At 37.6% G+C, this 20565-nt stretch overlaps 3 protein-coding genes across 3 annotated transcripts; 2 read left to right on the top strand and 1 right to left on the bottom strand.

The window, feature by feature from the left end:
• Window positions 1-2805: 2805 nt before the first annotated feature.
• Window positions 2806-9734, top strand: LOC113761817 (oligopeptide transporter 4). Its single transcript, XM_027304961.1, has 6 exons — window positions 2806-3403; window positions 3958-4055; window positions 6319-6882; window positions 7362-7614; window positions 7693-7875; window positions 8906-9734. The coding sequence occupies exons 1-6, from the start codon at window positions 2873-2875 to the stop codon at window positions 9518-9520; spliced, it is 2244 nt and encodes a 747-aa protein (XP_027160762.1). The 5' UTR covers window positions 2806-2872; the 3' UTR covers window positions 9521-9734.
• Window positions 9735-11177: 1443 nt separating this feature from the next.
• LOC113761818 lies at window positions 11178-15207 on the bottom strand. The gene is made up of 8 exons (XM_027304962.1): window positions 14951-15207; window positions 14719-14820; window positions 14455-14617; window positions 14188-14367; window positions 13026-13160; window positions 12593-12675; window positions 12188-12281; window positions 11178-12100 (listed from the first exon to the last, which is right to left on the bottom strand). The coding sequence occupies exons 1-8, from the start codon at window positions 15205-15207 to the stop codon at window positions 12011-12013; spliced, it is 1104 nt and encodes a 367-aa protein (XP_027160763.1). The 3' UTR covers window positions 11178-12010.
• Window positions 15208-15369: 162 nt separating this feature from the next.
• LOC113762088 (syntaxin-81) lies at window positions 15370-20083 on the top strand. The gene is made up of 8 exons (XM_027305350.1): window positions 15370-15785; window positions 16176-16255; window positions 16897-16980; window positions 17129-17233; window positions 17905-18048; window positions 18592-18858; window positions 18973-19104; window positions 19773-20083. Exons 2-8 carry the CDS (start codon window positions 16178-16180, stop codon window positions 19914-19916), a joined length of 954 nt encoding a protein of 317 aa, XP_027161151.1. The 5' UTR covers window positions 15370-15785; window positions 16176-16177; the 3' UTR covers window positions 19917-20083.
• The last annotated feature ends 482 nt before the right edge of the window (window positions 20084-20565 follow it).

Below are 20565 nucleotides of genomic sequence, written 5' to 3' on the forward strand. Positions count from 1 at the left end.
GAAATCACTCAAAAAAGTCAATCTATCAACAGTATTAATTGTACAAGAAAGAAAAAATTATTTGGATGATTTATTTGAAATAATTATTATAGCACTTTTTGTGATGCGATATATGTGAGATAAAAAGATAATTGAAAAGATACAAATATGATTGAAATCTGTGAAGTAACTTATTTTATTTGATATCAAATCAATCCAAACAAACTCATTAATGTCATCGAAGTAGTAACGAAGACATGTATGGTGCAAAACACCCCAGGGATGCCTTATTGAAGGAGTAGAAGAAATGAAAGGCGCTGATAAAGGTTGGGTCACATGAAGATGGCGTGACACCCCAATCAGAATCTTGATCGCTGATTCTGGATCTTCTGCTAAAAGTCTTGGTCAACTCTGAATTATCTCCACTTCGAAAAATAAAAAAAAAATTACCACAAAAGGATTTCTTCACTCTTCAGTAGTTTCTGACGCCCATGATTTTGTTGTCGGAGCATTTCGGAAGTCAAATGACAAATGATCGGACAAATGCAGTGATAGAAGTCAATGGAAATGCCACAAGGCATTCCTCCGTCCCAGTCTCTTTATTAATGGTGCTAGCTGGGCGAACTCAATATTATTACTTTCCGCCCAGTTTTGTTCAACGTTCAATCCCTCCATCTCCATGTCATCATACTCAAACCTAAACCAGCCCAGACTAGTAGTATTATTGAAGCTCAAAGTGTGAAGGAACATTCCCTGGATCAATTTTGATGAGTATTTGATACTGTACTTTTGTGATGCAGATTTGTGGTTGGGGAGACAATGGTGATTCTGTTCTGCATGCTAGTAATGAAGAAGAGTACAGCAGATATAAGAGCAATGTTGTGGGGGTAAGAATCCATATACTCTTCAACAATCACATCGCCACCAACTTCATTAATGAAATGTCATGAGACAGTAGCTACTCACGAATCCCTTTTATGGCTTAGTAACACAAGTTGTTTGTACCATAAGGAGTCAAGACTGAAGACTGCAGCTAGCAGCATTGAAGCATCGGAATAAGCATAAAGAGATATTGATTTATCTCCATTCCAAATTGAAGTAGTATGTGAATAACAACACGTACATCCGTATAAACAGAAGGATTAGTACAAAGAGAGAATACTTTTTAGTTTTAATCATATAGCTTGCACAAACAAAACACAGGTTTTGCTTTCTCTACTCCCAATGGAACCCGGCAAAATATTCTGTTCTTCATTAGTTCATTTGCCTCCAAGGGAAGGAAAACATATTGGTCGGATAATTGGTTTTCACGAGTAGAGGCCATATTCGATTGAACTAATTAGTGATGCAAACGGGTCGAGTCGAGTTTTGATCTAATCGAATCAAATATCAACATAGTTTTATGAAAGTCGAGCTTTCAACGTAAAATTTGAGTTCGAGCTTGACTCAAATTCGAGTCGAGTTCGAACTTAAAAAAAATAATAAAATAATTATTTTTAATTTTAAAAATAAATAAAATAATAATTATTTAATAAATAATAAAATATTAAAAAAATATATAAATTTATTATTAAAATAAAAATAAAAAAAAATATATAATCGAGCCGACTTGCGAATTAACGAGGTGAAGATAATTCGACTCGAGTTCGGATTCAAATTGCTCGCGTGTAGCCCTAGATCCAATATTGCACCATATGTTCTAAGCGCTAAAACAGAAACCCGCCACATGATGCTAGCAATTCGTAACTTGCGCAGGATTGATCAAGTTTCAGGCTCTAGTTCCATGTGTACTGTTTGAGTAACTTAACATAGTAAAAGCAGATTCTTTTCAACTTAACCCTGGATGAAAATTTATTGTGTTTTTTTCTTTATGGACTCGAGCGAAGATGGCAAACATGAGCTCGAGTACTAGATTTCAACAGCGCTTGATAATTAAAGACCCACGTACATTCTTAAGAGACGTCTTGAGCTAGAGATGTTATTTGCTGATTCTATTCAGATGTTAATGACATTTCAATAATTGAAAACTAGCTTAGGTTAATGGTGAGAAGATTCAACATATCCACAGCAGCTGTAAATTGTGAATATATATAGAAAGTGTCTTCATCTCAAAGATGCAATCAATTTTTTTTTTATAAATGGGGGAGGAATGGGTTGGATGGTTCGGAGAGAAAGAGTTTATGTGAGAGATCCCATGTTTGAACTCTTCCATTTACACTATCAAAAAAAAGAAAGAAAGAAAATCTCTTATATAAACAATTCATGTGGATTTGTGGTTCAAGAATAGTGAGTGTAGGTGAGAGATCTCAGATTCGAACCCTCCTACTTACATTATAAAAAAAAAGTTTATATAAAGAATTCACATCTATTAGTATCTAAACTAGGGAAATTTTATCTCCATCTCCACCAAATTGTTTGAATTCGAGATCTCTCACTTACATTCTCTTCCTCGAACCACCCAACCCATCCTTCTCACACAATGCACCAATTACATGACAAGTGCTAAAAATTAATTATATTAATGCTCCAATTGGTTGCATCCCTAAGAGTCGGACATGCTACTATTAAATATCTTGTCATAAAATTAAGAAATTGTCACAATTAACATCCAAGGTGGCCGAATTAAGAATTCTTGTGTCGTACGTACCAATGAACAAATGGCCAAAGATTAATAATCTATACATCCGCCCACTAGACCTGTATAATCTTATCCTCCTGTTCTTACCTCCCAGCATCCCTGCACGCTCTTGTATTTACCACCCCGTACCCAACTCAAATTGCGCCACATGCATGATATACATTAAATAGCGGTGAGGTTGTAAAGAAAAAACCCATCCCTTCTTTCCAGTCCCGAATCCTCCTCCTTACATTTCTGTAGTTCGATCTCCCACCCATGGGAACTTTGGAGGTGGAATCACTAAACACCACCACCACCACCACCGCCACCAACAACCACCACCAAAAATATGAAGACGAGGATGACTCGCCCATTGAAGAAGTCCGGCTAACTGTGACCAACTATGACGACCCAACCCTACCCGTATGGACCTTCCGGATGTGGTTGTTGGGCCTGCTATCATGTGCTCTACTATCGTTTCTCAACCAGTTCTTCTCTTACAGGACAGAGCCACTGATTATATCCCAGATTACGGTCCAAGTGGCCAGTCTGCCTATTGGACACTTCATGGCCGCCGTCTTACCGGAAAAAAAGTTCCGTTTACCGGGGTTTGGGCAGAGGTTGTTCTCGTTCAATCCAGGCCCATTTAACATGAAGGAGCATGTCCTCATCACCATCTTTGCTAATGCTGGTGCTGCATTTGGGAATGGTTCAGCTTATGCGGTTGGCATTATCAATATTATCATAGCCTTTTACAAGAGGAAGATATCCTTTTTGGCTGGTTGGCTACTCATTATCACCACGCAGGTAACTTGTACTCATCTCTATGTCTCTCTCGTATCATATGGTGTAGAATTCTTTTTCTTGATTTCTCCGCCAAAAGCTTGTCCCAACTGCCAACAACTTAATTGGTTTGGACAAACTTGTCTGACTCAAATTTGAACACAGACAATTTGCTAATCTTCCCAATTTTTTTATTTCATGCAACAGTTATCTTTCCTAGCCTTCTTTTTGGGATTTCCTGCTTTTTGTCTCTTAGTTTTAAGTATCTCGAGTGAAACAATTTGACAGCGAACTTTTTTTTTTTTTTTTTTTTTGTAATCTTTATGTAAATGGGGTCGATAGGGGGACGGTTGGTGGAAGCCGTTGATATATAAAGCACTAGCAAGAAAGCTATTTTCAAAAGAATCTTGAAAGATGATGGAAAGCTAAAGACCTAACACATGCTTTCAGAATCCATTTTCTCATCTTCTACGTACGAATTGATGATTAGTTGATTAGGTAAAATATGCGGCAGCGTATCATCTTTTGGTTTTGGAAGTGACTGCACTAAATCTAATGATGTGGAATGGAATCTACAGGTATTAGGCTATGGGTGGGCTGGACTGCTGAGGAAATATGTGGTGGAGCCAGCCCACATGTGGTGGCCCAACACCCTTGTGCAAGTTTCACTGTTCCGGTGAGTTGTATTTTCCCCCCCGCCGCCCCCCTTGCTTCTTATCGCTTTTCGCGGCTCCTGTCCGGTTGCTGCAACGTCTCCCCTAATCTTTTGAATTATTATTAATTGATTGCTCCATCATTCCCTACCTTAGTCCTGAGACCTGCCTCGATCTTGATGGGCTGAAGCTTTTAATAATCACTTTTTGCCCAACCAAATTGGATTTTCTTTCGTTCCATCCCAAGAATCTTTTTCTATCCATGTGCGGGGGGCTTCGCATTTCACAATCAACAAGAAGAAAAGCTGCCAAAAAGCACGATGAATTCTTTTCATTTTTGTTCTCTTTCTCCGCCAAAAAGAAGTCGGCAACCTTAATTACAAAATCATGCATTGAGGAAGTTGTTATTAAACAAGATGCTAACACAAGTTGCTTGTTTGAAGATCACTAGGACTTGACCTAATAAAATGCTAACATATATCATTTTAGGATTTGTCTAGTTATACCTTCGTACCATTTATTTATTTAACACTCTAGCTAGTACTTCTTTTTGTAATATGATGAAACGAAGAGTGATCGAAAATATAAAAATTAGTTAAAAAATATATTTATAATAAATGATATCACTATTGTTAGATCACTGTGTTAGTTATTACTACTTACTAACTAGTACATGATGGTTGTCCTACGATTTTAGTAAGTGCAATGAATGGTTTACAAGGACTCGTAGATTGCTATTTTTTGAAACTTTTATAGAATGATGATGTATTATAGTAATTTTATGTATATGAGATAGATAAAAATATAATTAAGAAAAATCTAAAATTTTTTTAAGGAAAAATTACAAACCAAACAAGCATATGACATGACTCTAGCGGCCGGAAGAAATGCAGGCCGAGATGTTGGATTGCACGTCCGACACAGTAGTAGTGTCTCTCATCCAATAATGCGATTGGAAAAAGCTTAAAGACCTCTGGATTTTGAGGTGACTGTCTCGTCGGCCGTCACGTGCGACTCTCAGCCGCATGTTCCCATTTGAGTACAATTTTACAGCTAAGCTGCTCATAGCTCGTCATCTGGTTTCCCAACTTGCACATGCGACCCTTTACCTTTAGACGTCAACTAAAAAGTAAAAAAGTAAGTAAAGGGTCAACTAATTAGAAAAGCTGGGATGGGATATCTATTATCTACGGCTATAATATTACTAATTGTAAGAAAGAAACAAAAAAGAGGAGCTGGACATTGGACAACTTGACGTATAAACTTTGAAATTGGAGCTTTAGAATTAGTTAGAGGTTCGAATAGCTCTTAGTTGGCTTTCTTTTAGATTGAGTTATCCAATGGTAAGGACGGACAATGCTGTGTGTATCGTATTGTACTGACTACTGAGAGATGGGATTAAATGGTTGAAGTGATGCAGCTTTGGTCTGTGCCGAATGTATTGATGCTGCAAGGCAGGATTTCAGTAAGTTTGGAGTTTAGTCTTGGAGGGTAGTACATACATGCAAGGATAGCATAAACTGCACAAGACTACCAAATTTTTTGTACAGATTGGCACTCAATTCAGCGTTCTTGCTGTCTTGACAACTTGGTAGCTCAGTCAGAGAATTTTGTTTTGTTTATTAGAAATTTAGAAGACCTTCCCTCCACTTAATATCATCAAGTACTGTACAAGAGGTTAATAAAAAATTAGCACTTCTATTCTATGAGCTTTCCAGTTTCAGCATTTGAACTTCCCATCTGTTGAGAGAAATGAAAAACTTTGAATCAATCCCATCTGTTGAGTTGAGACTCCTCCGTTTAGGGCTTTGTAGTGCCCAGAGAACCATTCATATCTCTTTGCTGATTGCAGCAAATTGTCTGGATGATTTAAGAGGAACAGTGTACTATGAGCTAGCTGAGAGGCATCTATGGTTGGCCACAAGCCTACAGCACGAGAAACCACAATACATCACATAATAATTGTTGCAACGAGTAGTTCTTATCGCCAAATTAACATCATCATTTCTGCGTTAGCAGGAAAACGGATAAGCAAATATGCTAGGCATTTACAGCAATTACAAGGAGTAGTACAAACCAAATATTCACCTCATCGTAAACCGCATCCGAGATTGTTCAAGCACTAGTTGTTGACAGATACCACAAATTAACTCATTTTATAACCGGCAATGTATCTCCCTATTTTCATTTTGTCTTGACTGCCTATTCTCAACAACATTTTCACAATCTACACAATGCAATTCTTTTTCTGAAACAAGTTAAATAACATTCATTTTTCTTTTGCAGGGCCTTGCATGAAAAAGATGAGCAGCGCATGACGAGGGCAAAATTCTTCCTAGTTGCACTGATCTGCAGCTTTTCTTGGTACCTGTTCCCGGGATACCTCTTCACAACACTCTCCAGCATCTCATGGGTCTGTTGGGTATTCTCCAAGTCAGTCACTGCCCAGCAAATAGGTTCTGGTATGAGGGGCCTTGGTATAGGAGCATTAACACTGGATTGGTCTGTTGTTGCATCCTTCCTGTTCAGCCCCCTAATTAGTCCTTTCTTTTCCATTGTCAACATTCTCGTGGGGTATGTGTTGATACTCTACATAGTCATCCCCGTTGCCTACTGGGGCCTTGACTTGTACAGTGCTAAAAGATTTCCCATTTTCTCATCACACTTGTTCACAGACAAAGGTCAAAAGTATGACATAGTAGCGATAGTAAATGACAACTTTGAGCTCGATTTGAACAAGTACGAGGAGCAAGGAAGGATACATCTGAGCATGTTCTTTGCTCTAACTTATGGTTTTGGTTTTGCCACTATCGCATCCACTCTTACACATGTGGGTTTCTTTTATGGAAGGTAATACTAAGCCTGAACCTCTCTCTTATTTTCCATTCATTAACACCCTTTTCCTAGTCTAATATATCAATATAGCACTTGCAAAGAAGATTCATTTAGATATATTTTCCATTCTTTCAAAAATGACTTTCCGAGCCTTTAACTGTTTCTTTGTCTAACTTGTTTTTGCCTTATCTTCAACAGCAACTTTAAATTTTTGGAGTTCTGCTTTCAAAAGATTTTTAATCAGAATGGTGAAACTATAGTGGCGAATTTCAAATTCATACCACCTTTTACCTAAGTATCTTATTTTGGCATTGACGCAGAATCCAATAAATATGAAATGTTACAACTCACTCTTTTGATTAAAATTTTGCAGCAAATATTCCTTTAGAACAGAGAATTCAATGTGTTGAAAACATTTCATTCAAATTGATTTGTTACTATTGTTATTTCAACAATGTTGGGAAAATACTGAAACTTAACCATACATACTGCAGGGAAATTTATGAAAGATTCCGTGCTTCGTACAAAGAAAAGGAGGATATACACACGAGACTAATGAGGAGATACAAGGACATACCTTCATGGTGGTTTCATGTCTTGCTCGTTATAACGTTATTAGTCTCGCTAATACTCTGCATTTTCTTGAACAAACAAGTTCAGATGCCATGGTGGGGTCTCCTCTTTGCTAGTGTCTTGGCCTTTGTCTTCACGCTTCCAATCAGCATCATAACTGCCACCACAAACCAGGTAATATAAAAGAAAAAAAAACTTGGTTTGCTTTACAGATCATTGTATCTTGCTGACATTGTAGAGATTGATTTGCAGACTCCTGGCCTGAACATAATCACAGAGTACATAATGGGTATAATATATCCAGGAAGACCGATTGCCAATGTTTGCTTTAAAGTTTATGGTTACATGAGCATGGCCCAGGCAGTCTCATTCCTCAGCGATTTCAAGCTGGGCCACTACATGAAGATTCCCCCGCGATCAATGTTTCTAGTCCAGGTAGATTACATTTACATTCTTAGCAAGAATGCTACAATTAAAGCTCTATCATCCAAATGAAAGCACATCATGATCATATCTAGAGTACTTTTGCAATGCCATATAATTAACAAACTGAGGACTCTGTTTTCTCCATAGTGTAGTTAGTCCCAATGAACATCTTGAGGTCTACTAAGTACTTTTGACATGCTCTTGTAACTAATACAGACCTAGAGAAGCTTTCAGTTCACTTAGATGCATAGGTCACTTTTGCCCCCATAATTTACTTTGAAGTACCACCCCTTAAAGTTTATAAAGTTATAGCGATCTCCCATGTAATTCTGTCGCTATGTTTTATTGACAGTCATCTCCCTTTCTGACACTGTTCATAATTCTGAGCAAAGAGCCTGATATTTGCTCACATGTAAGCCTAAGGGGGTCTATGTTTATGAGGTTACTGACTTTCTGTATTCAAACCCTAATTATCAATATGCCAATACTTAACAGAGGGTATTGTAATCTTCCAAATATGCCTATGGTATAATAAAGTCTATGGGATGCAACTGCTACTAAAGACATGCCTGGAAACTTCATGTATGTCAATCTTCTTTTTGGCATTAATGATGCCTGTCAAAGGGCATACTTAATTTAATTAAGATGTCAATGACTTTTGGAACTAATAAACCTTATTCAAAACTAGGACTAAGGGCAGAGATCATTTCATCTCAAAGATGCTTAAAGGAAATAAACCTTTTTAAGGATTTTGAACCCAAACAGACGGGTGGCACAAAGAAAATTGATAAGACTACCAATGAAAATAGCATCTATAAATCACACAAATACGGCATGTATAAACAAAGAAAGTGCTGCTTTGCTTTAATGAAAAAACAAAATGTACACTACGATCAGAAGTAATAATTACACAGCTAGTCATCTCAGAAAACATACTAGAACAAGGAATTCTGTAGCAAAACTGTTCAATTTTTCTTTTGAATCATACTTAAGGTGGTATTAACATTAGGATATCTTATTTCCTCTTGGGTGAATCCAGTTCATAGGAACAATTGTAGCAGGCACCATCAACGTATCTGTGGCGTGGTGGCTGCTGCACTCCATTAAGAACATCTGCCAGGATGACCTCCTTCCACAAGATAGTCCATGGACATGCCCTGGGGACCGGGTGTTCTTTGATGCATCTGTCATATGGGGTTTGGTTGGACCTAAAAGGATTTTTGGAACTCAAGGAAACTACACTGAAATGAATTGGTTTTTTCTTGGAGGGGCCCTGGGACCTATTATAGTTTGGCTCTTCCACAAGGCATTTCCAAAGCAGTCTTGGATTCCTCTAATTAACCTCCCAGTCCTTTTGGGAGCAACAGGTGCCATGCCCCCAGCAACACCATTAAATTACAATGCCTGGATCATAGTCGGAACCATTTTCAACTTTTTTGTCTTCCGTTACCGAAAGCAGTGGTGGCAAAGGTACAATTACATTCTTTCAGCAGCTCTGGATGCTGGTGTAGCTTTCATGGCTGTGCTGCTATACTTCACAGTGGGAATGGAGAATAGAGAAGTTACTTGGTGGGGTACAAAGGGGGAACAGTGTGATTTGGCAACATGTCCAACAGCCAAAGGCATAACTGTTGATGGTTGTCCAGTGCGCTAATGGATAAATGATTACAAACATCATCTCTGCTTGTGGTCTCGAAAATTTGCAGAACACACTATGTGGATGGTTGGATTCTTCATTTACAGAGAAGACCTTAGATATCTAATATTTTGTACACAAGCTATTTATTCAACACTCTGATGTTAAACATCCTCCAAGAAATGTCAAAGGCCACATCAATTCTTATTTAGTAGGAGAAATATGTTATTCAGTTGCTTTGACTTTAAGATGTCATATTCTTTTGGTCAACACTCTGCAATCAAAATAGAATCTGCAACATCTATGTCAAAAGTTTCTAAAAGACAATTGTTGACATAGGGTTAGGCATGCATTTCCAATTGCCATTCAACTAAGACATTTCACAAACAATTGATGTGACTTATTGAACTACGGTATATATATCAAAGTAGGGGATCAGCTACACCACATTTCCATTGCCCTGTTAACATGGAGATTTCATCAATGACTGAAATTCATTCTCTAACAAATAAAAGCTCTAACAGGACTATAAAATCAATCTTTAAAAAGCAATTTAAATGACATAGTAACAGATAGGAAGAGATTGAGGTAAAGAGAACAAGTTAGAATTGTCAATTCCTTCTCAATGCAGCAAGACTAAAAGCAAGGAGACTTTTTCTGCTAGCAGAAGGCAAAAGATTATGTTTATGCGCACCAGTAGACATCTAACAAAATTTACTTTCCCAACATCTCCAGTGTGAGAGTATATGTGAGGAAAAAGACTATGATGCAGATAACTTCTATAATTTCTAGGGAAGATCCATCAATTTTGTCAGAAAAATAACAGATATCAAATTAATCAAGATTTGCATTACAAATACTGTTGACAATAAAATGCAGCAATCAAATACTAAAGGAAGATAGCTTTGTTTTCACCATGCAACCCTCTGCCCAGGCGAACATGCAAGAACAAGGAGTTCTGTAGCAAAAGCTGTTTCGTTGGCAGTTAAAATCATATTTTACAGAAATATTACCATCAGGTTTTATAATTCTTTCTTGGGTGGATCCAGTTCATAGGAACAATTATAGCAGGCACTATCAACATACCTGTGGCATGGTGGCAGCTGCACCCCATTGAGAACATCTGCCAGGATGACCTCCTTCCACCAGATAGTCCATGGTCATACCCTGGAGATAGGGCGTTCTTTGATGCATCTGTCATAGGGGGTTTGGTTGGACCTAAAAGGATTTTTGGAACTCTAGGAAACTACTCTGAAATGAATTGGTTTTTTCTTCGAGGGGCCCTGGGATCTACTATAGTTTGGCTCTTCCACAAGGCATTTCCAAAGCATTCTTGGATTCCTCTAATAAACCTTCCAGTCCTTCTGGGAGGAGGAGGTGCCATCCCACCAGCAACACGATTAAATTACAATGCCTAGATCATAGTAGGGCTCATTTTCAACTATTTTGTCTTCCATTACCGAAAGCAGTGGTGGCAAAGGTACAATTACATTCTTTCAGCAGCTCTGGATGCTGGTATAGATTTCATGGGCATGCTGCTATACTTCACACTCGGAATGGACAATAAAGGAGTGACTTGGTGGGGTACAAATGGGGAATACTGTGAATTGGCAGCATGTCCAACAGCCAAAGGCATAGCAGTTGAAGGTTGTCCAGTGCACTAATGCATAAGTGATTATACACATCATCTGCATTTGTAGCCTCATCGGATTTTTCATTAACACAGAGGACTTTAGGTATCTTACATTTAGTACACAACTATTTCTTCAACATTCTGATGCTAAACCTCCAAGAAATCTCAAAGCCCATAGCAATCCCAATTAAGTAGGAAAAATATGTCAATCAGCTGCTTTGATGTATTATGATATCCTATTCTTATGCAACTTCTATGCCAAAAATGCTTTTGGTCCAAGAAAAGCTTTGGAAATGTTGAAAGCTCTAAAGCAAAACCTTTTGGTCCAAGAAAATCAAGAAAGTAACACTCTTTTAAGTCCTTCAATGCAAACATCTTCCACACTATATGAAAGAAACTGATTAGTGAAATATATTACTGCTAGACATGCTAGCCTTTTTTTTTTTTCATTTTTTTTGGGACAATAAAATCAACTTGGAGGAAATGTGAATATAGTAGTATTAGTCTTACCAGAAGGGAATGGTGGAATAGAAAGGCAAAATGAGGCAAGGGAGATTGAGGCGGGAGTGGTAGAGGTGTGCAAAGAGTGAGGAGAAGGATAGCTGTAGAAGATGACGACATGTGGGGTTTTGGCCTACGATGTAGAACTCCGACATGGTAGCACTGGTGGTCGTGGGGGACAGTGGAAGGGAGAACAATGACAGAGCCATTGGGCTAAGCTTCATGAGGAAATGTCCTTGCCGGTTGCTGGTTCGACTAATTGTACAGCCATTTCCTTCCAACAATGTCATTCAACTTCTTTAAGCCTAGTTTGGGATTTGGAAAATAAATATTTATATTACAGGATGAAAATTCATCTCTGTACCTTAATAAGCTCAGGATGAGCATGATGAGAGCCATTTGTTATATTCATCCATCCGGATGATGAAGGAGCTGGAACCTGGAGAGCCACCTCCACCACAAGCCTTCATATTTGAAAATACAAAGAAGCTTCAGAGGAGTATTTCACAAGACAACCAGCAGTCTAAGTTTTTTACAATCACCAAGCACACCTTAGAAATTTCGGAAGTATCAGTATTGACATCCATGCTCCTCAAACACATTTTAAGATTGTTTCGTTGCATGTAAACAACAGCTCCTATAGACCTGAATCAACACCAAAGATCCAGATCAGAATAGAGAACAAGAATTGATAGTGTATGTGCACACTACAATTACACCACCATTCCTTAACTAGTCCTGCTGGACAAGGTTTTTTCCTATGATAAAATTAAACACCGTAAGGAATAGTTTTCAAACCACAGGGCAGTTTCATAAACCAGGAATACTTCAAAAACCTCAATACTAGCGTGATATACCAGAAAAGTACTAACAAAGTAAATCAAACACTCTGCATTTAGCTTCTTAGACCAGAAACAATAAAAATGAATGAAAAGAAGACTTTACTAAGATACTACCTTAGTCCAGCCACAGCACTTCTTCTGCTAAGTTCCTTGCCAATCTCATCAATTAAATCTGAACTACCATAAAGTCTGACCCCCTAAAAAAAATAAAGGAGTTAAAAAGTGTACATAAATTACCAGAAAACAAATCAAATAAATAAATCTACAAACATTTCTGAAGAGCGATTTTCTCTGCTAGCAGAAGTTAGAAAATTATGCTCATGCTCACAGAGTAAAAATCCAGCGACATGCACTTTTCCAAAATCTCCACTATGAAAGTATATGTGAAGAACATGGCTATGATGCAGGTAATTGTGCTTTATTATAATTCTCAGGTAAGATCCATCATTTTTGTCAGACAAATAACAAATATCATATTTCATCAAGACTCTTATTCCAAAGCTTTTGAGGCAAAAAAGAACCTGAAGGATGATAACTTTATTTTTACCAGGCATTCCCCATACAAGCCTCTGCCCAACCGAACTTTGAAAACCTTATCCAACAATTTGTTTGCAGCAATCTGTCGAGTAGACACAGAGGAGATGCCTCCAGCAATTATATCCATGGCACTCATCTCCATCAACTGTCACAGAAAGAGAATTGGTATGACTAAGTTAAACTTTTGAAGAAAAATTTAAACCTGCTGAATTTGATGCATAAAGGAACACACAATGCAGAAAGCATATACTTCAATCCTGATTAGTACTATGGAGCCTTGAAGAAAAAAGAGAAAAAAAAAAAGAGTGCTTCCTACCTAAAATTATTTTTAGGCACCGTTTGGATTGAGAAAACGGGAGGGAAAAGAAAGGAGAGGAATTGGAGGGATTTCGTTTTTTGTTGTTTGGATTGATTTTTGAGGAGGGAAAGGAAAGGATAGGGAGGGAAAGGGTCTAGTTATTTTTATGAGTTATGGTCTCTGCCCAAAAGTGGGCAGAAATGGAGGGAAATGAAACTAAATTAATTGAAATAATTTTAATTTTTTTAAAAGATCATTTTCCCTATATTCCTGTAAATTAACACTTGATCTTTTCATTTCCTTTCTTTTCCTTCTTCAATCCAAACAAAAATTTAGTATTTCCTTTCTTTTCCTCTCATACTTAATCCAAACAAGATAGATGGAAATCACTTTCCATTAATACCCTTTCCTTTCCCTTCCATTCCTTCAAACCAAACGGTGCCTTAATGAAAGGAAGATGCACATGGCTACCAAGAGAAAGGTTATGCCACTTATTTTTCTGGATTTTTTGTAGAAAAATTACTGTAGCGATTTGGTATATGTGAGGTAAAAAGGTGATAGGGAAATGTGTTCACGGAAAATGTAGTAATTTTTCTGAGGAAAATTGCAATCCAAACGGGGCCTTAGATTTCTTCTTTTGACAGAAATGATGAGAAACCCACATAAAATCAGACAAAAACCAACTTGTTCTCAATGTAATACAAAAAATTAGCAGACTTGAAGTCCTTTTCACCACTAGGCAATGACCTCAAAAGCCAGTGTCAGTGTGTAACCCCCCAAATAAGATTAACTTTGAACTCTGAGCTACCCAGAGAATGGGAAACCAACAATAATTGCAAACTTTACAACAATTTGAGTCACTTCTAAGTCAAACCTGCTTATACATCTGTGGATTAGTGATGCAGTTGAGCTTCGAGCGCCATTCACGAATACCAACATTAAATGTTTCGCTGTCTGGCAAACTCCATCTACGAAGATCTCCATCTTCAATGTACTTGAGAACCAATTCCACACGCTCTCGGTCTTTAGGATCTATCAGACCTATACTGTTCTCCTATTATTTTATCCAAACTACTGTGTCAAAAAATCTACGTAAAAAGACAAGTATATAAACATAATACTGCAAAGCAGTAATACTTACATCATCCGAGACAATTTCTGAAAGCTTAGAAGAGAAATATTCATAGACAGCAAAGGAGCTACTCTTCTCAAGATTGACATGTAACGCAAGGTTCTCATTCAAATTTTCCTTAGGAGCAGGAATCTTCGCCAACGTCGACTTACGATGATCAAATCCTATTACCCTAATTAAAACAACAATTAGACTCAACTTATATTTTCAGGAAATTTCTTCGCAAAAAAGAACTCGAATTGAAAGAAAAGGAAAACAGAAAAAAAGACATACTTGCAAGATGTTTGCTTGAAAAGCTCTAAAGCAAAACCTTTTGGGCCAAGAAAATCAAGAAAGTAGCACTCTTTAAGTCCTTGAATGCACACATCTTCCACCCTGTATATAAAAAAATGATTACTGAAAAATACAAGACATATTAACCATTTTTTTTTTTTTTTGCGTTCGAGTTGTTTGGCATAAAAAAGTCAACATGGAGGGAGTGCGAGTATAGTAGTATTAGTTTTACCGGAAGGGAATGGCGGACGAGAAAGGCAGAATGAGGCAAGGGAGATTGAGGCGGGAGTGGTAGAGATGTGCGAAGAGTGCGGAGAAGGCACCGGAGAAGGAAGGATAGTTATAGAGGACGAGGACGCTTGGGGTTTTGGCTTCGGAGGCCTTGGATAGGGCTTCAAGAGCTGCGTCCGATCGAAAACTCCGGCATGGTACCACTGGTGGAGGTAGAGAACAGAATCTCCACTTTCGGCAGAATACTGAAAGAGCCATTTTGGCGAAACTGGAGAAGCAAATGTCCTTGCCGGTTGCCGGTTCGACTAATAATGCCAGCGTTGCCAAAGAATAAAATAGATAGATAAATAAATAAATAATGCATGTGTAAGTAACTCTTCCAAACGACTTCGTTCCACTTTCTTTGGAGGGGGTGAAAAAGCAAAACACTCAACCGCAACAGGGAACGAGTCTCCTCCTCCTTGCACTTACAGTCGAGACTTCTTCTCTTCTTCCTTTTTCCTCTTCGCCGGATTCTTCAGCACCGGCGACAATACCGCCAACGCTGATTACTCCCAATTACCGCCCCCGGGCGCCAAATTTATTTATTCCTTTTTAGTTTTCATACAGCATTCTCAGCTGGTAACTTCGTCACTATTACTGCAATTGACTTTTGATTTACGGCGTCGTATCATTATGCTGGTGAAAGGCTCTACAAAATATACGATTGCCACTCCGATTTTCTTTTGAAGCGAAATAATTGGACAATTTGCTCTTCTGTGTCCGCCATTCACTTCGATCCAAGGTCCTGAGCACTTGATCCTGCCGCAGTATTCATTCTTTTCTTTTATTTTCCAGTAAGTATTGCGAAATTCATTTTGTTTTGATAAATTATCCTTTTCCCCCCCTTCTCCCAGCTTTTAGGGCTCTTTTTGTTTGGTTTTTTAGGTAGGACGTGCTTGACAGTATCAATTGTGTAATTCTTTCAATTGTAATAGCATTAAAATTTTTAAATCTGGTATGGTTCTCATTTTTGGCGATTACAATCCGATTTGGGTGCGAGAAACTGGAACTTAGGATTTTGTAAGGAGTATGAATAAGGTTAATGTACTTGACCTTTGATGTTAAGCTTGTTACTGCATTCTCTTAATTTAGTTTCGGGTTAGTTACATCTCATTTGGGTATTCTTTTGTTCGTTTTGTTATTGGGTAATTTTTCCCTGATGTTGCTTGCTTTTGGTTTTGAAGGAATGGCGAAAGCTAGAGATAGAACTGAAGATTTCAGGGATGCTGTCCGTCGTTCGGCTGTTTCATTGGGTTTCACTGAGGTTCATTAAATCTTTGCGATCCACTTCCATCTTAGTCTGTCTGGTTATCGATGCTTACACAGAAATTGAACTTCTGTAATCGTTACTTGTTTATCCAGATGTAGGAAGAATTTCAGCTCGAATGCTTATTGCTTACAATCACATAGCCCTTGTCATCTATTGATGCTGCATTCTTCCAGTGCAAGTTTTTGTTTTTGTTATTCTATGTTGACATGCCAAGATGTCATGGAACCACTTTGAAAGTAGCAATCTTTGTGGTCTAGATAGACAATTGTTTTGCTTCATAAATTTTGTGGGCCTTATCTCTTACATAAAATTTGCCAAAGAGAAAATATAGTTGCAAAGGCTTTAACTTTTGTGGCTGGAAATGTACTTTCGAACAGTGATGGTTTGCCTGCAAGTTTGTGTCGCATTGTTCTGTTACAGTTTAATAAAATCCTATAAGAATTAATTTGACTGAAACTATCTAAATATAGCTGTCAATTTTCTTTTTATTTCTCTAACCATGCATTGTCAGTCCAGCATCTTTTCTTTTATTATTTGGAATTCAGACTATAAACCTTACACTAGTATTTGGATGCTTTTTCTGATTTGTTCATAGTCAAGGTTGTCTTTATGTGAGGTTGGATTCTTGTTGACAGGCCAAAACAGCAGCTATTTTGTCATCTTTTATTATGCACAAACCTTGGGAAAGGACTTCATTTATGAAAGCTGCATTGAAAACGGTAATGAATTGTTAACTACAAATACTTCATTTCTTCTGCTTTATTTTGTAATTGTGTCTTGCCTATGATGTATTTGAGGTAGAAATACATATAAAATCTTTGTGTCTGCTTCCTGTTTATGTAACTAGTTTTCTAAATTATTGTCTAGCTTGGAAGCATTGAAGCACTGGAACACTTCTTAATGAAGCATAAGAAGGATTATTTAGATCAGCACCGCACCACTGAACAAGAGAGAGATAGCATTGAACATGAAGTAAGTTTTTTGAACACCATTCATTTGGCGTGCTTTAGTTTTAGTAGTTTTGAAATAGAAAGGTTTCAAATGTAGTTAATACATTCCAGTTTTACTGAATGATTTTGCTTAGTACTTTATTGTCTTTTTGTAGTAGTAATAGTTTTGCTTAAATAAAAGTTATGCATGGCAGTAATGCTACTTTTTGATCTATGGGTGGTTTGTTGAAATAATGGAACTATGTGGATAGACATGGAGATTCTATTGGAATGTTTCCAGAATTAGCACCTATTGTAGGTACATTCTTTTTCTTTCGAGTTTCAGATCCTAAATTATCCAATGGTTCTTGGGATGGTGGAGGATTGTCCTTGTAAATGATCTTGCATTTTTGGATCTTAAATTGAATGGGGTTTGTGGGAATTGAATCTCATTTGAGGCCTACTAAATTGTGATAACTTGAAGTTCTGTAACTTCTAAAGAGTGTCTTATGTACAGATAGAAGTTCTTAGTCCTAGAAAGTTGGTCTGTGCTTCCATGACACTTTAAAGTAAAAGGTATATGAATATATTCAAAGACCTTTTATCGAATGTGCTTATATTGTATCAACTGAGCTAATTGGAGCAGTGTAGATTGATGAAATGTTGTTGTATGATCCCCAGTGAATAGTTTTTCTAACACATTTGCTTTTGCAGGTTACTGTTTTCATTAAAGCATGCAAAGAGCAAATAGATGTTCTTAAGAATAGTATAAATGATGAAGAAACAAATTCAAGGGGCTGGCTTGGTATCAAGGGTGACAATTTGAACGCTGACACAATCGCACACAAACATGGAGTGGTATGCACACAACTTTTGCTGTTCTGTCTGGTTAGAGATCAACGCATTTCTTTTTGGAGACCATTTTATTCCCTTTTATTGTCCTGTTTGCTGGGTGTGGGTTGATGGTGCATAATCTATTCTCTGAGATGAAATACAAGTAATTTGGGGGGCTGGTTATGGCTGGAACCACAATGACAATGAAAGTAATTGTTCAAACTGAAGATGTTTTAAAACCTGTGTCCAAAGTGGTGAGAATTGTCTGTATCCAATCTCTTATCATGCATCACTGTACACCTTTGTATGCACAGTTATGAAAAGGACAAATCCTGCATCTCCTGAAGAAGGATTGAAATAGAAAAGCTGCTTAAGTTTTTGTAGTTCTGTAATGTTGTATGTTGAAGATAAAGTTGTGCTGGTCAAATGTGTATGTGAAGTACATGACATATAAGGCTTTAGATACATGAGAAGCTTATATTTAATCTTTCAGGTGTGTTGTTTTAGTTTCTGTTCTCCATGGAGTCCTCATTTGACTTTCTGCATCCTTTCCATTCCATTGCATAGGTTTTGATTCTAAGTGAAAAGCTTCATTCAGTTACATCACATTTTGACAAGCTGAGAGCTGTACGCTTCCAAGATGCTATTAATCGAGTAACCCCAAGAAGAAAGCGGAGGCAAGCTGGCACAGAAGAAGTAAAAGAAGTTGCCAGATCAAGTAATGTTGGACCCAGAGAGACATATGACAAAGAGGTCAGGGAGTCTGAAGAAGCTCAACCAGGTCCTATTAGGGTTCAAGAGCAACTTTTGGATGATGAAACACGTGCCCTCCAGGTTATACCCATATCGACTGGGGATGAAAATTTGGAGTCTATTTTTATTTTTTACCAGGAATGTCTCTAAGATGGATAACTTAGCATTTGCTTTGTTGCATGCATATTGGTGCAGGTTGAGTTGTCCAGCCTTCTGGATGCGGCACAAGAAACTGAGAAAAAAATGGTTGAAATGTCTGCCTTGAATCACCTGATGTCTACTCATGTCTTGCAACAAGCTCAACAAATAGAGCTTTTGTATGAGCAGGTGAGATCTTCCCAGTCCTAATGGAAGTATCAATAGCATAACATATCCTGCATTTTGCTCTTTTCATGCCATTTCGGCAAGTCATTCGGCAAATATCTGTTAATACTGGATTATGTTGGTGGATAGCATACTCATGAATTTGTTGGGAGAAAGAGACTATGGATAACATGTTACAACTAGTGGAGTAACGCATACTTGACTGAACGAATCCTAGGAGTAACGCATAATTGACATAATTGCAGTTTTTATAAGCCACTGAAAGAAGATAAGCTGGATTATGCTGGGAGAGGAGAGGTTTATTGGTAGCTTAATCGGGAGAGTTATGTCTTCTGGTTGTGTGTGCTCAAGACTGAATGTGGATAAGCTATGTATGCCACGTGAAGCATCACCATTTAGTCTGAGTTCAACATGTCATGTTAAGAATTTGTCTACTTTTTTGCAGACAAAGTATTGAGAAGACCGATTAACTTGAAATTTCCATACTGCTCATTCTTGGATTATCTTCTGGATTATAGATCTGTCTACTAATTGATTTAAATTTGTGTCAGATGTTTTTCTCTGTCAGCTAAAAAATGCATATGCTGAAAGTGTTTTTGGAGAGCATTTTCAGCTGCAAAAGAGAAAAAAAAACTTTGTATTTACACTTTTCCTTTGCTGTTAACAAACAGGCAGTAGAAGCTACAAAAAATGTTGAGCTGGGTAACAAGGAGCTCTCTCAAGCCATTCAGCGGAATAGCAGTAGTAGAACATTTCTCTTGCTTTTTCTATTTGTACTTACTTTCTCCATCCTTTTTCTGGATTGGTATAATTAATTTGGGACATCTTCTACCATTCGTCCATAGTGTATTATTGGGTTTCCTGAGATGTTGAGGTGGCTTTCATACATGCCTTGGCTCTCATTATTTCTTCATTATGCTTTTGCATCAGGCCTTTCAATACTTGTGCGCGCCAAATGAATTTGTTTACTGGTGTCTTACTTAATTTGATTGATCTAAACATGGTGGACGCGTTACCAATGCATGTAAATGTTCTAGAGTAAGGGGAATCGATGATACAGCTGCTACTGCAACTTTAAATACTTTATTGTACGGAATATAGATTTTAAGTGTCTTGAAAAGAGTTTCGAGCACAAGATAAAAAGGAAAACAAATGCAAAATCTATTGCAATCTTGATAATGATGTTACAGTAAATAAAAATTTGTCTCCAAGCTTGTGAGGATCAAAGAAAGTTTGGATGCTATTCTCGACGGACAAGAAAATTGATTGGGACACTGCATGTCTACGGGATCAATGTGTTTCTGTAAGGTCTGCGTTACCTATGCTGGGACTGTAACCCCCCCAAAAAAAAAAAAAAAAAAAAAAATTCTGTTTCGTGCACAGCAGGCTTCCCAGATTCTACCCTCGAGGGTGGAGACTGCCCTTCGCCTCTACACTGTCAGGTGTTCTATGCAACCACTTTGT

This window comes from Coffea eugenioides, chromosome 2, assembly GCF_003713205.1.
Source record: "Coffea eugenioides isolate CCC68of chromosome 2, Ceug_1.0, whole genome shotgun sequence".
NCBI lineage: Eukaryota > Viridiplantae > Streptophyta > Magnoliopsida > Gentianales > Rubiaceae > Coffea > Coffea eugenioides.